Source organism: Hippopotamus amphibius, chromosome 7 (genome assembly GCF_030028045.1).
Source record: "Hippopotamus amphibius kiboko isolate mHipAmp2 chromosome 7, mHipAmp2.hap2, whole genome shotgun sequence".
Taxonomy (NCBI): Eukaryota; Metazoa; Chordata; class Mammalia; order Artiodactyla; family Hippopotamidae; genus Hippopotamus; species Hippopotamus amphibius.
The window spans coordinates 31,820,642-31,835,529 of NC_080192.1; the positions used below are offsets into that span (position 1 = coordinate 31,820,642).

The 14,888-nt window shown below is 37.3% G+C and overlaps 2 protein-coding genes across 9 annotated transcripts in view; one reads left to right on the top strand and one right to left on the bottom strand.

Moving 5' to 3' along the window:
* Positions 1–35: 35 nt before the first annotated feature.
* RLIG1 (RNA 5'-phosphate and 3'-OH ligase 1) lies at positions 36–11,379 on the bottom strand. 2 transcript variants are annotated; one of them, XM_057742411.1, is made up of 7 exons: positions 11,162–11,379; positions 7,952–8,069; positions 5,247–5,342; positions 4,393–4,509; positions 2,574–2,771; positions 1,372–1,541; positions 36–258 (listed from the first exon to the last, which is right to left on the bottom strand). In XM_057742411.1, the coding sequence occupies exons 1-7, from the start codon at positions 11,213–11,215 to the stop codon at positions 70–72; spliced, it is 942 nt and encodes a 313-aa protein (XP_057598394.1). In that variant the 5' UTR covers positions 11,216–11,379; the 3' UTR covers positions 36–69. The 2 variants fall into 2 exon arrangements, with proteins under 2 accessions (XP_057598394.1, XP_057598393.1); XM_057742410.1 differs by having other exon boundaries at positions 11,126–11,379.
* Positions 11,380–11,440: 61 nt separating this feature from the next.
* C7H12orf50 (chromosome 7 C12orf50 homolog) overlaps positions 11,441–14,888 on the top strand; it is a 31,197-nt gene continuing 27,749 nt past the window's right edge. For 4 of the 7 annotated variants that reach the window (XM_057742717.1, XM_057742718.1, XM_057742723.1 and 1 more), the window contains exon 1: positions 11,619–12,039. In XM_057742717.1, the coding sequence (XP_057598700.1) occupies positions 11,797–12,039 (243 nt within the window). In that variant the 5' untranslated portion in view covers positions 11,619–11,796. Of the gene's footprint in view, positions 11,519–11,618; positions 12,040–14,134; positions 14,420–14,888 lie in introns of those variants that run through there. The other 3 variants (XM_057742721.1, XM_057742720.1, XM_057742722.1) reach the window with 3 other exon arrangements.

Genomic DNA, 14,888 nt, shown 5'->3' on the forward strand with positions numbered 1-14,888 from the left:
TAAACATGGCAGAGTATTCAATATTGAGATATAACAACAATGAAGCTGGTTTTTAATTGCACTTTCACTTTATACATTGAGAATTATATCTTTGAGCCTACCAAATTTCTGATTATCTATTTTTGAAAAATGATTAAATAGACACTTAGGATCAAAGGCATACTCATATTTGTTCAAATTCATGTTGATAATAACTGGTTTTGAATTCATATAAGTATCTGGGATTGGCCAGCATAAACCAAGATGATGGCGGTGGACCTGAAAAGGAAAATAAGGGTATTAGCATTTAGCCTATATTATCTTCATTCACTTACTACAAATCTTCTGAGTGCCTACTATCTCCCAGGCACTATTTAAGACTCCACTTCATTCATCTTACCCTCTTTTTTTTTTTTTCTTTCATAGCTGTTCTCCTCCTGACATATTACATATTTACTTGCTTATTGTCTATCTTCCCCATCAGAATGTAAGCTTCATGAAGGCAGAGACACTGTTTTGTTGACTCTGTATTTCCAGCACCTGGAAACATGCCAGGAACATAATCAGGGGCTCCATAAATAACAGAGTCTGCTGCTGAGTACAGAAGCTAGCCAATTGAAAAATGTGGGCAGAGGGCATTCTAACCAAAGGGTTAGAGTAGTATTCTCATTCATTTGTGAAGAATGGACAAGACAGGGATAAGACTGAAAGATAACACTTAGGAGGGTGAAAAAATAATTCAAGCATGAATCTTGGGTGGGAAGTACACAGATGGCAATAGATGAGAATCTTTTAGAACTGATAACTGGATGTATGAAGTGATGGAGAGCGGGGTTAAAAATGATATCTAAGTTTTTGGCTCCAGTGAACTGTTTGGAGTCTGTGTTAGTCCAAACTGGACTAGGTCCAGTTTTGAAAGTTACAAATTAGAACCTATGTGAAATGAAATAGACAAGTCCAAGAGACAGAAAGGGCAAAAGTGTAAAATAATTCATTCTGTATATATTAACTGTCACTTTGGCACTCTTTTAACTCAACAAATTCTATAATCAAGTAAGTCTGAGAAATGCTGAGTTAAACTAAGTTACTAGTACAGATGTCTCAAAGAACACTAATGCTCAACACGAATTTCCAAGAAGGAAATATGTAGTATGCAGGGTTTCCCAAACATTTTCATCACTTTAATTCTGAAGCACATCTAGAAGAACCAATGCCCCACAGAATGAATACATACTGGGAAACACAACTTTATCAAATAAAGGTGGTAGCATGTGAGATGAAGAATTAAACTACTACAAATCAGAATTACTGCAATCTGTAGAGTATTTTAGTGCCACTTCTACTTTAAGAATATAAAATGACATAATCCCACAAGTTATTTTCTGCCATTACCTTGATTAAACAGCCATCACTGCAATGCCATACTATTCCTTCAATTTTACCCTCTCTGCAGCCTTCAAACCAGGACAGCAGATCATTGTGCTTCAAGGTAGGTAGATTTCTTATTTGAAATGCTCCATGTGGTATAAGAAGATGTAATGGATGCTTCTTGCTTCCTAACCCTAAAATCATAAAAATTTGCCGTTAGCTACACAGAAGTTTCAAAAAGAATGAGAAAATTTCTCCCTCAAAAAAAGCCTCTTAAAACAATGAGGAATAAATTTACCAAAAAGTTGGATTCCTTGAAGAGAGATACACTACAAGTGCCCTCACTGAAAGGTCGGCACCTTATCCCATTAAATCTAAATTCCACCATCGTGTGCTCTATACCAGGAGCTGACAAACTATGACCTTCAGACCAAACCCAGCCAGATGCCTGTTTTTGTAAATTGTTTCACTGGAACACAGCCTACCCATTCAAGTACTGTCTAAAGCCCGTTTCAGAGATATGGCCCCCAAAACCCTAAATATTTACTATCTAGCCTGTTATAGAAAAGTCCACCACCGCTGCTCTACACCATTAGCCACATTCAGCTATCATTCAGTGTTTACCAACAGCCACACTGTATCTGATAACTGTCATAGCTTCATTTCACCTGCCAATCAGTCTGCTTCTGCTCTCCACATAGGATTTTGCTATTCCAGCTTTAATGACCTTGGGTCTGTCTTTATCCTCCAGTCAACAATACTACATAGTGCCCTCAGGACTTGTACTCAGTTCATCATGGTATATAGTCTGATGATTGATATGCTATTCATTGCTAATTCTTTTATTTACTTTACATCTAGCTTCTAATTAATACTAAACTAATTACCTAGCCATGAAAAGCAACCCAAGTGCCCATCAATAAATGAAATGGATAAAGATATGGGGTGTACACACACATACACAGAAAATGGAATTAATGCTCAGCCATAAAAAAGAATGAAATCCTGCCAATTGCAACAACATGGATAGACCTAAAGGATATTATGCTAAGTGAAATAAGAGGAAGACAAATATTGTATGATTTCACTTATATATGGAATCTGAAAAATAAAACAAATAACTCAAATTTATTAGTCATTTCTTTAGTGTATTTTTTTCAGTTGAACCTAGGAAGTTTTCTTTATAAATGACTACTGTAACTAAACAAGAAAAAGGCTTTACTCACCATATGGGTTTCCATTAATATTGGTTCCTATAAGCTCCAGTGTTTGTTCTAAGAGATCTGAGAGTGGCACTGCACTAACTTCCAAAAGCCCAGGATCATCAGAATGATGCCTCAGTACCAGGGCCATTTCAAATTCATAATTCACTACAGAGGAATGCCAGCAATACTGTTTGTTGTTTTTCTCCACTGGTACCCAACCTAGCATTTAAAGAAAGAAGTTTCTTTTTTATTGCATTGTTTCTTTGGATTAAGACCTAAGGTAATTTTAATTTTTGCCACAAATTTTCCATATTTTCTGTATGTTCTATCATACATGGGAATCACTTTTAATATCAGTGGAAATGTTAGCAGTTTTATTACTTTGTAAATCATAGTATTTTTCTTTAATCATAAGGTCTCATTCTTGAGTCTGCTGAGGAATTAACTTGTTTGATTATTCACTACAGAGCACCCAGCATTCTTTTAATAGAAAATTCACATTTTCAATAAGAATTGAGCACCATTCTAAGACAGCACTAAAACCTTTTTTTTAAATTAAGTTTTCTCTCTACCTTCTCTCCAGTTTCAGGGATAATAGACAGATGCAAGTGTTCTACAATTTACTGTATTGTTCTGGTATTTATTGAAAAATGTATTGATTCCACATTTATTGAATGTTACTGCTATTCCCTTCCTAATTTCTGTTGCCAGATTAGGATTCTTTGTTGTGGAGAGTTCCTTACCAAAAAACCCCCCAAAAAAACAAAAAACAAACTAGGGCACAAACACTATGACGACCATCACATCTTTGGCATTCATTATTCACCCAGATTACAGTAATAACCTCTGTGCTGGGTCTACTATCTCCAATTCCCCACCCTATCATAATTCTATTTCAAGAATTTAAATTTAGTTCTGCTGTAGCTCTGCTTAATAATCATCTTCAGATAAACTTCAAACTTCTTCAGATGGAATACAAACCACTTTAATATTTGAGCCCATCCCACATTTCCAGCCTCCACTTTCATAACCTCAAGTGTCATACACCCTAAACATTCCAGCCACAATAAGACGTTATTTAAAATTTCCCAAAGACTCCATGATCTCTCCTCCGTGGGCATTTGCCTAAGCTGTCATTCTCCCTCCTCTTGCCGACTAACTTCCTGGTTCTTAAGCTTCAGTTTGAAGGTCCACTCTCCTTAGAAGCCTCCAACCACCACAGGTTGAACTAGGAGTTCTTCCTCTTTTCTTCAGCTGTACCCTGTGTATTATTTCCTTTCGGTTCTTAAATCATACTATTATTGGTAGATTTTTCCTACTGTCTAAAAGGTCATCAAGGGTAAGGGTTCTGATCTTCATTTTTGTATTACTAGAATCTAAGAGTACTCTGCACATTATAGGTCCTTTTAATCTGGAGTACCTTTCTACTCAGCACACTTTTGCAAAATTTTCCCATCCCCAGAAAAACTACTGTGAGACACCTATTTTCACTTTCTTTTGAGATAGTCTTCTAGGATCTTTGCAAAAAATATATACATATTGTTATCCATAGTCTAAAAAGTAAAGGCTTCTTAATATCTCATTTCAGACTAGATCAATCACACCATCTATCATGATAACACTTCAGGGCTATTCCCACACCCAGTGCTTTATTAATTTTCACAGATTACAGGTAGTAAACTGTCCATCTGAGAAAAGAGTCTAAACTTGAGAGGATGTTCTTGATATGAAACATCTTTGGTATAAACTGTTAAATTAGAAAATTTGTGCTATACAGATAAATACCATGAAGAACCACATTAAAATTAAATTCTGTAATTTCTAACTGAATGTATAATACCAGGAATGTGTCCATTTTCATCAGGCATTGGATTCCCATTTAATTGTTCTATTTCCTTTGCTGGTATCCAGCACTCTGGAACGGGTCTGAAGTCCTCCTCAATATTCCAAAAAAATTCTGAAAGAGTTAAATAATCATATGTGTGGCAATACTTTAAAAAACATAAAACACTGAACAAATTCAAAGTGGGAATAACTAATGAACCCTGTAATATCAGGTGCCGTATAATTAGTCTCCATTCATTACCACCACAATGTGACTACTTCTCAGGGTTAAGGTACTAACACTAAATTTTCAATTTTGAACCCACCACCATCTGTAACAGTAGATAACAGTCTAAAGCAGCCGCCAATGTTCCAGTATGTGTGATTTATGGTAAATTTTTAATGCACTATGAATACAAATACATAAAGATTATATATATGAATGAGTGAATATAAAATGATAAATGTAAATATTTATATAATAGTTAGAGGCATTGAATGTAATAATTAAAAACATTAATAATCTTTTGAGGTTTGTGCCTGATTTATAAAACTACCTATTTGTCTCTTGGGTAGACAAAACTAAAATGTGTCACTCCGTATAATATACACACACACACAGTAATTTGTATGTTTTAATAAAATGGACTTGCTATAATTAAGAGTTGCAGAAATGTTAGGAAAATATTTTGAAATATTTTTCAAGAATATTCTTTTACATATATTCAATTATAATTTTTTTCTTTTCCCTAAGTGCTTAAATTGTAAAGAAGGATATAATATAAAGAACACCATAGCAAGAAGTAAGCCAAAAATTTCTACTTAAATCATGAAAAGCTTTAAAAAAACAAACAAAAAGGACCCACTAACCTTTTGAGTTTTGTTTTGAATGTAGAAAATTTTTAAATCTTTTCTCAGCTAGTTTGTTAGGTTTTCTATCTAGCCGAGCCCAAAGGTATGGCTGACCTAAAAAATAATAAAAGGAAAAAAAAAAGATTACGAGGCAAACAATAAAATTTATCTTGAAAGACATTTCAGTATAAAATTTTTTAATCAACAGTAAAAGTCATCTCTAAGAGAAGCAACCCAGAAGACAAAGGGAAATATGCAGTATAAGAGACATCCTACCTAACAGTACCTGATGTTGTATAAGACTTAAGTCTTTGGTTAAAGAGTGAGGGGGAGGCTATAAAAAGCAAATGTGACCCTTTCATAAGGACATCCCACAGCCATATTTTATTAGAAACAAGCAATTGTGAGAAACTGAAGTTACCTCTACACTAAATGCAAACATAACCAGAAAATTGTATTCACACCTTCCCTGAAACATAACTATGTGCCATGAGGGTTAATTCCCAAAAATGTGGAGTGAGGCTAAGCTGTTTTGCATGGCTCTGACCCCTGAGGTCAAGGCATAGAACACTGACTAATAGTGATGCTTTGCAGTCAGGGATCTGAGAAGTTTCATGGTGGGTGTCAGCATTCTTTACTGACAACAGTGAGACTAATGAGTTGCACCTGGTCTCGGTGAGACTCTGGAGGGCTGCTGTTGAGGCTGGTTACTTAGCAGGAAAATGCCTTTATGATCACCGAAACATAAAAATCCCCAGCTGAGATTCCATTTCAGATTCCCTGCTTCTGAAGTGTTCCCTGCCTACATTCAGCAGTGGTCCTTGATTTAAGAAAGTGTGTCCTGCCTGGATTTGTCAGGAAGGTGGGGGAGGACCATAGATGCTTTCACCTGGTCTCACCAGACCCTTTGCTGTGAGAGAGTCTTTGACTGTGATGTACATCCCTTGCTGTACTGCTTATCCGCTACCTGTAATAAACTGTGGATTTGCAAGCTTTGTCACTCGGGGTTCTGTAAGTGTTCTTTAGCAACCCAATCTTGTTTAACTGCCACCATTATACATAGTTACACATATCGTGCACACTGAAGTTTCTTAACATAAATACAAAAGTCTAAAAAACTCCTTTACAGTTTCTTCAAATACATAAATCAGAGATTTATTTAAAAAATTACTTATTACAGTTTGGTTTAGGCATTCTATATTACTTATTAGCTATACCAATAAATAATGTGAAGAACCAGATTAAAACTACATTGTCATTTCTGTTGAATAGACCTTTTGTTCTTTTTACAAGTAAACATAAAAGAATGCACTGAACTTATACCTATTAAGATGGCTCCTATTAAAAAAATAGAAAATAACAAGTGTTGGTGAAGATATGGAGAAGTTGGAAGCCTTCTGCACTCCTGCTAGGAAGGTAAATAGTGCAGCTACTACAGAAAACAGTATGACAGTTTCTCAAAAAATTTAAAAAAGAATTACTATATGATCCAGCAATTCCACTTTTGGATATATACCCCAAAGAATTTAAAGTAGGGACTCAAAAGAGATATTTGTACACCATGTTCACAGCATCATTATTCACAGCAGTGAATAGGTGGAAGCATCCCAAGTTCACAATGATGGATGAATGGTATATACACACAATTATGTAGTATATACAAACTTGTGGTATATATATACACAGTGAAATATTATTCATTCTTTCATAAAGGAAGGACATTCTGACATGTACTACAACATGGATGAATCTTGAAGACAATATGCTAAGTGAAATAAGCCAGTCACAAAAGGACAAATACCGTAAGACTCCACTTACAAGTTACCCAGAGTAGTCAAAATCCTAGAGACAAAGCCGAATGGTGTCGGGAAGAAGGTGGGGATGCTGAGTTGTTTAATGGGTATAAAGTTTCAGTTCTGCAAGATGAAAAGAGTTCTGGAGATGGATGTGTTGATAGCAGCACAACAATAAGAACTGTACGCACCACTGAACTGGATGCTTAAAAATGGTAAACGTGGTAAATTTTGTCATATGTATTTTATCATAATTAAAAATGAAAAAGGATGCACTTCAGAAGAGGTTTCCTGATATGAAGAATGTGTCCAATATGCATTTAAGTGTTCTATTTCTCTTGCTGGAATTGAGAGGTAATTTCACTAACCAGAAAAAAATCACACAGATTACTTCTCTCTTTTCAATGTATTTTTTCCCTTAACATAGTTGACAATTTCTATTTGAGTTTATACCTCTTTTAAAGTACATTAAAATGAAATAAATTAGAGACATTGCCAACAGTAATAAAAACAATGGGATCAGCACTGGGATCAGTGGAAGAACAAGCTTCAGAGTCAGATAAACCTAGGTCCTATTACCAGTTGAGCTTTCATTAACGATAGGGTCTTGGAAAAATTGTTTAGGTTCTCTGAGCTCTGGTTTCCGTTTTTGTAAAATGCAGAGGCTTATTGTGCAAACTAGAGATAACACAATATAAAGCATTTATCACACTGTTTGGCCCTTAATGGGTATTAATACTAGTTATCTTCCCTTCTTTCCCCAAGAGAAAGATATGATATAATAAACGTAATACATCAACTGTGATTTTATTATTTTCCTATTATTTTTAGGTTTCCAAGGGTTTATGAAGAGCGATGCCCCATTTCAGATAGACAGAGTTTAAGTGACTAAGAAAAATAAGTAATATTTGTAGTACAGTTGTGTTTTACCTTTGTAGGTAGTAACATAACAACATGTTCCATCCACTTTTTCTGTTGGAATTGCACTGTATATATCTGCATCTAATGCCTTGTGACTTATAGTTTCAGTTGCCAAAACTTTAAATGGCTTAAAAAAGAGAAAGAGAAAACTGGTTTAAGACAAACAGCCTCTATGCCTTCACACACACTCTTACCTGGAAGTTCTTAATTTCACTAGTTTTAAGGGATGATCACCAATTTGTCCTTCAAAGTATTCCTCCTGTGAAGTTCCTACAAATCACCCCCTCCTCTTCTATGCTATCACAGCAATACATGTTTTTCCACACAGATGTGTAATTACAGTTGACTCGAAAAACAAAGGTTTGAAGCGCATGGGACCACTTATACACAGATTTTTTTCTCAATAATAAATACTGCAGTACTACACATTCAAGGTTGGTTGAATCCTGGATGCAGAACCCTGGTTATGGATGAAACTGGAATATGAGGGCCAACTACAAGTTATGCTTGGATTTTCCACTGTGGTAGGATCCAAGCTCCTACCCTGGCATTGTTCATGGGTTAACTATATTCACATGTTTCTTTATCCACCATAATAAGCTTGACATCAGGAACCATGTCCTATGCAGAGCTGCATCCCTAGCACAGGTGCTAAGTGTCTTCAATCATTTACTTGACAATTACTTGCTAAATGCCTCCCATGGGTTAAGCCTTGTCCTCAGCACTGGGGTAGAGGTGAGTAGAAAAGTGCCTGCCTTTGGTGGAGTTCATTTTAAGGAGGGAGACAATAACAGTAACAAACTGTGTAATACAATGTTAGGTGTGATAAGCACTAAGGAGAAAAACAATTGGGGATCCTTTCAGCTTTATCAGTAGCAAGCTGTTTGCATATTTAACTTACCGTTTTTCTACTATCAGGAAGACAAGCCAAAGGAGCATCAAGAATGGAGGAAAAGACAGTTCCTATGATTCCTACCAGCTTTTTAACTGTAATTTCATTTCTGAGAAAGACTATGCCACTGTTTTATAGTCTAAATTATCAGTAGTAACATTCATCTTATATAATGTGAAAAGAACACTGTACAATATAAACATTATACTGGTGTGATAGGCTTAAGACTAATAAATGAAGTACTATTTCAGAGTCTGGCAAACTTAGGAAATTAGCCCCATTCTGGTACTGATTCAGTACTTTTAAGATAAAACTGAATGGTTGGAGATTTATCAGTAACTTATAACACTGGTATCAGAGGATATCAATTTAACCTGTGGTGGTAGGACCAAGGTTTGGTCCAACAGCTGTGTGTGTGTGTATTTAAATTTATCAAAGATTCTAGGGAGGAGATTACACCACGGGGTTCTTGATGAGTACAAATATCCCCTCCATAAGAATGAACTACCTACCACTCTATGCTACTGACATGTCCAAAGGACAGCATAAGATACAAAGGGGTACATACACAGAGTTCTCCTGTTCTGTCACTGAAGTCTTTAAACTCTGACTGGAAAAAGAAGGCATGTGTGTACAGAAAGTAATAGCTAGTATCAACTGAGTGGTCCTCTATAATCTCTGGGTAGGGGAAATCACTAAGATAACTGAGCTGATCAGAGGTTTCATAGAGAAGTTCTGCTTCCAAATTTTTAAAATCCTGGAAGTGATCCAGGCAGAGTGCAAAGCCTGAGCATAGAGACAGGATTGTGCCTGGTATGTTCACAGGATGAAACAGACTTTGCTAGAACAGCTATGTCACTTTAAGTAGGCACCTCCGTCATAAACACATGGCATTTTTTCACTGCACTGAGCTCAGGCACTTCATTGTGGGCCCAACAGGCACTTTAATACTGGGCCTGATTAATGAGAATCCTTGAACTGCAGTTAAGAATTTGAATGCTATGCTATAAACAATACTATAAGCTATTCTTGACTACAGAGGGACAGAAGAAGGGGCTTATTTTCCAGGTTACAGGGTGCTTTTACAAACTGCTCCCCTCTCACCCCCAATATACTAAGTTGAGAATCACAGCGAGAGTGAACCACTATTCAGGATGACATTGTTTCGTATGAATTAAGTTTGTTAGGGCTTAAAAAATAAAAGCTTGACAACTACTGCTACAGACATTTAGTAGTGACTGTGGGGTTCTGACTAGGAAAGAATAACGATAATCATTCTCAGTGACAAGAAAGAACAATTAGGTAGTGCAATAAGCAGGGCGTATAAAATATTAAGGACTGTAACAGTGGTGGCAGTGAGATGTTACAAGGTTGAAAAGCATCAAGGTAAATGGAAAACTGGCATGAAATGACGCCAGGGTTCATTCTTTAACCCAATCAATATTTACCCAGTGCCTACCACGCGACAGGTCCTAAAAAATGGGACTAGAAATAACAGGGCAGTCTTGGCCTTAAAAGTCTTTTAGCCTGGAAGACAAGAAGGCCACAGCGAATGATGTTAAGGGGAAGTGGGGTTGAGTCAAATGCACATGCTGATTTTGTATGCGTTAGAAGCACCCAACCGATAACTGGCGATTCTGCTATCAAGGGCTTTACTATACATTAAAAAGTTACCCTGATACAGAATCATTCACCAGTATTTATTAAGGATCCTCTCTCTGTGTAAAACATGGTGCTGCGAGAACAGAAAACCTTGAGATGGGAGCAGCAAAATGAGAATCAAGTAGTTAATTATTGGTAACGACACACGAGGTCTGATCTTTAGTGACCTAATTAGGTTAGCTGTCAACACTGTCACCGGTTCCCGGGTTAGAACAGGGGAAGCAAGCCTTCTAAAATCTACACTATGTCACTGCAGTCGTGAAAAGTAGGACAGCTTGTTTTGCGGTGACTACACGACTACCTAAGGGATGTTCCTCAAAAGATGGTAACCTAAGAAGAATGGAACATTATTTAAGATGGGGATTTTCAGTTTCCATGCGATGGCAAGTCTGAATTGCCTGATAAGAGTCTCCCGCAGAACCCCTCCCTTGCAACTAAGAAGGTACAAGAACCTGGAGCTGGGGGCGCAGCACACCCGTACCCGAGACCGCCCCAGCGGAACCTGCCAAACCCCGTAGCCTGCAAGCGGCTCCACGGCGCCTGCGCGCCCTCTCCAGGTTCAAACGCAGCCCGCGCCGCGGGGAGGAGCCCACGTCTGGCCGCCCCGCGGAGCCCGCGCTCCTCCGTACCTGATGCTCCCTTTTGGTGGAAGGCTCCTCTCTCACCTCCGTCACAAACACACACGGCATCTTGCGCTGCACCGAGCCCAGGCGCCTCATAGTGGGTCCACAGGCAGTGAAAGTGGAGAGCGCGCTTCCCAACAGCGCCGGGTCCGGGCCGGCTGCACGGCCGCAGCAGCCAGCCCCCTGCTCAAGACACGCACACTCCGCGCGCTGGCCCGCTGGGCCGAGCCCCCGCGTCCTCCCGCACCGAGCGTGGGGCGGAACGCACGCCCGGAAGCGGCCTCCTGGCCGCGGAGCCTTCTGGGAGTTGTAGTGCAGGAGCCGAGGGACCTCCGTGTGCGCTCTCGCGAGCGTCCCTCAGGGTTCTGATGACCGTGAAAAAACAAAGATCCGTTTCTGGTGTGTGTGTATTAGTAGCCGATTATATTTATGAAAATTAAATGCTATCAAGTGATAATTAATCATTTCAGGTGGCGATTTAACGCCATTTTGATGAAACCGCTTTGCCTGTTCCCTTTAATACGTTCCTGGGGGAAGCACTGTAGGAGCTTAGAAATATCCGGAGACATCTCAAGGCGAAATGAAAAGTCATTTCCCAGGAGAAATGTTAGAAAACGCTACAATTAAAACACCCCAAAACGAAAAATTACCGTTTGGATTACGCCTCATTGTGCGGCATGATATGGTCAGAATTGGTTCTGGTATTTTTTTTCAGAGTGAGTGCAAAGTTTAGCCTTAGACCAATTGAAAACCACACGAATACCAACAACCAGATTTCAGTCTCATTTTTTTTCATAGAAACCTCATTTACCTTAGTTAAGTATGAGCTCCAACAGAGTCCGAATGGCTTGAGTATTTGTCGTCAATCAACTGCAGAGCTAAAAACAGCTTTGACTTATTGCTCAAAAGAATTTTGGAAGGTAAGTAAAAAATGACGGTCAATGACTGAAAAAAAAAATTTAGTAACAGTAGCCTTTCTATCTATTGAAGCTAGTAGTCCCTAGTAGGGGAGTTTTGATTATTGCCATCTTTTATGTGCGTGGACAATGCCCCGGTCTCATTCCTACAATTGTCTTGTCTGCAGGTATCAAACTGCCCAGCAGTTTCCTAATTTAGCCCTCAGAAAATTAAGCGACTATATATCACTTGGAGGTATCCGTGTATCAGAGAATCCCCAAAGAATAAAATATTCCTCCAAAAAATTCACTATTTTCTGACTGCTGGATTCACAGGAGAGGGAGGGAAGAAGAGATTTGCCATATAAAAGTATTTACTTTCTCTTCTGCTATCTTTGATTTTCTTATAGGAAAAATAAATTAAAAAGAAAGAAATAAGGAGGTGGGGAGTGAAAACACCTGATTTGAGATCCTAGGACCAGAAACATCTTAGCATTTTGTAGTCAAAAACCGGTGACTTTTTGTTCCTGCAGAGGAATCCTAAAAAGCAGCTTGCTTCATTGATCTCAAGGCGACAACAATTAAATAATCCTCACAACTCTCAACTGTCATTTCCCAAACTGCTACAGAATCTTTTAGTTCCAACATTCTGTCATTTCTGAGAAAAGATCATCTTCCAAAACATTTTACTTGCTGTTTGAAAGAAGCAACAAAGCTAACCACTTTTTAGGAAGCACTCTTTATTTCTAGTGCTTTGATTTCATCAGTGCCCGGGACAAAGCCTCTGGCACAAACAGGGAGTCCAACACAGGGGAGAGCCACACGACCTAGTCACAGTTACAATCTGGATTCCTTCTCTGATGGGTAGCAACCAGCCACTTTGCCCAATTCTCATAAGTCTTAAGAGCCAGCAAAGAGTAATTACCAGCCCCAGTACTTAAAGTGGTGTTACAGGATTACACAAACTGGAAAAAAGACTTTTTTCCTCTGACGTGTTCGTGTTCTGGCATGAACCAAAAATGAAAGATTCAGTGCAGAGTGTACCTTGGCCAGCACAAAAACACAGAATTTTCAGGCCTACCTCAAGCCATGCAGGCAAATTTCTCATAACTCTTCTTTACTCATTACAGAGAGAAAAATTCGTCCTGGGTATGGTCATAGCTTTCCCTGAAAAACTAGAATGAATTTCACAATAGGAAAGAAGTGAAGAGAATAAGGAAGGCGGGGTGGGGAGGGGAGGGTTAGAAAAAAAGAAAGAAAAGGAAAAGAGTTGGAAGAAAAAGAAGAAATTAGGGTTTCAGGCATTCTAAAGACTACCAAAATGCATGGATCTATTTACAATGACAAAAACAAACAAAACAAAACAAATCCTTTGTGGGTTTAATGTGTTTTTGCTGTTTCTAATGGAACATAGTTGTTCAAAACTAACTTCAAGAGGTAAAAGCATTTCTTCAGCCTTTCCCCTATGTAAAACATGGATTCTCACAATGGCTTTAATCATGATGTTAATTTAATCATGATGTTAATGTAATCATGCAGTAATGGTGTTTGGTAACAGTATTTGAAAATCGTCTAATGCAGCTAAAATTTCATAGGTGGAGAGGAAGTTTATCTGGAGTCAAAGACCACTTAAAGCTATTTCTTAGAGGTGTTTCTCCCAGTAACCTATGTGCTTAAGATGGGTACATTGTTATTCTAGAGTTAGAAGGTAGGGCAAAACAAAAGTTGAGATGTTAGATTTTTCTATAAATCATTTTGCTATTTCCAAAGGTTTAGTCAAGCCTTTATTCTCTACTTCATTTACCTTTTTTTTTACTTCATTTACTTCTAATGCTGCATAGTTTTTTATTTTCTCTTATTTACAGTTATAGATGAATAACTCTTTTCTAAATTTTAGCTTATTTCCTAGATTTTTATCCTAAAGCAGTGTATTCAGAAAGTTCATACCAACTTAGTCTGTTTTACTTAATCAAAATGAAAATCTGTATGTCTTGATCTTTTAAATTTCCAATTAAAAGTGCATTGCAATTTAAAAATACATTTTGATCTACTGTAATTTGTCATCTCCATGATGTCTTCTGAGTTACCTACTATGAATATTTTTATTAATTTCTGCTAGGTTCTAGTTCTTTTAGTAAAGATACTAAGATGAAGACCTCAGTAACTGCCAGTTGAAATGTCTCATTCTGGGAATCAGAATACTTCATTTTGCTTTCAACAAATTCTCAAAAATTGCAAGCATTCTGGAAACTTTCTGCTATAGGAAGAAGCTATTCCCCTTTTAATGATGGATGAAGAGTGAATGGAATATAGCTACAAGATGAATAAGTAGTCCAATTTATTTTCAGGTACCTATTAAATATTGCAATCTGAATGATTTTTTTTTCCAAATCAGTGGATAGTGGTGAGTACATAATTAAATAATTTTACTTTTATCTTAAAATATAGATAGCATTTTTACCTATTTAAAAATTTTAGTTTTGTTTCCAAATCATATATAGAAATGAGTTTAGAAAATATTTATTTGTGAAATACTCAATACTTTTTAATTATGAAAGTATGAACTAGCTTATGTTCTGTTTTCAATCAGAACATTGAAGGATAAAATATACCATTTTATTTTTACTAGTTTTTTCTGGTCAATATACCAGAATTGAGGAAGAGAAATTCACTAAGGGAAACTACAGTTAAATGTGAGGTCATTCGCTAAGGGAAACTACAGTTAGATGTGAGGTCATTTATGATGAGCCAATAATGGATTAGGTAACAATGAGGAAAATTCTGGAAGTTTGAGTTTGTGTGCTTACTAGCAACCACCTTCAACATTTCTGCAAAGCTAGAGAAGGTATCTTCTAATTTAAATTTCTTTAAGA

Excerpts from the sequence above, each read along its gene's own strand:
- RLIG1 (XM_057742410.1), bottom strand. The coding sequence starts at position 11,215 with ATGAGGCGCCTGGGCTCGGTGCAGCGCAAGATGCCGTGTGTGTTTGTG. Across the intron at positions 5,343-7,951 it reads TTATGTTACTACCTACAAAG|GTCAGCCATACCTTTGGGCT; the intron begins GTAAAACACAAC and ends ATTATTTTTTAG. Across the intron at positions 4,510-5,246 it reads TTCAAAACAAAACTCAAAAG|AATTTTTTTGGAATATTGAG; the intron begins GTTAGTGGGTCC and ends TAACTCTTTCAG.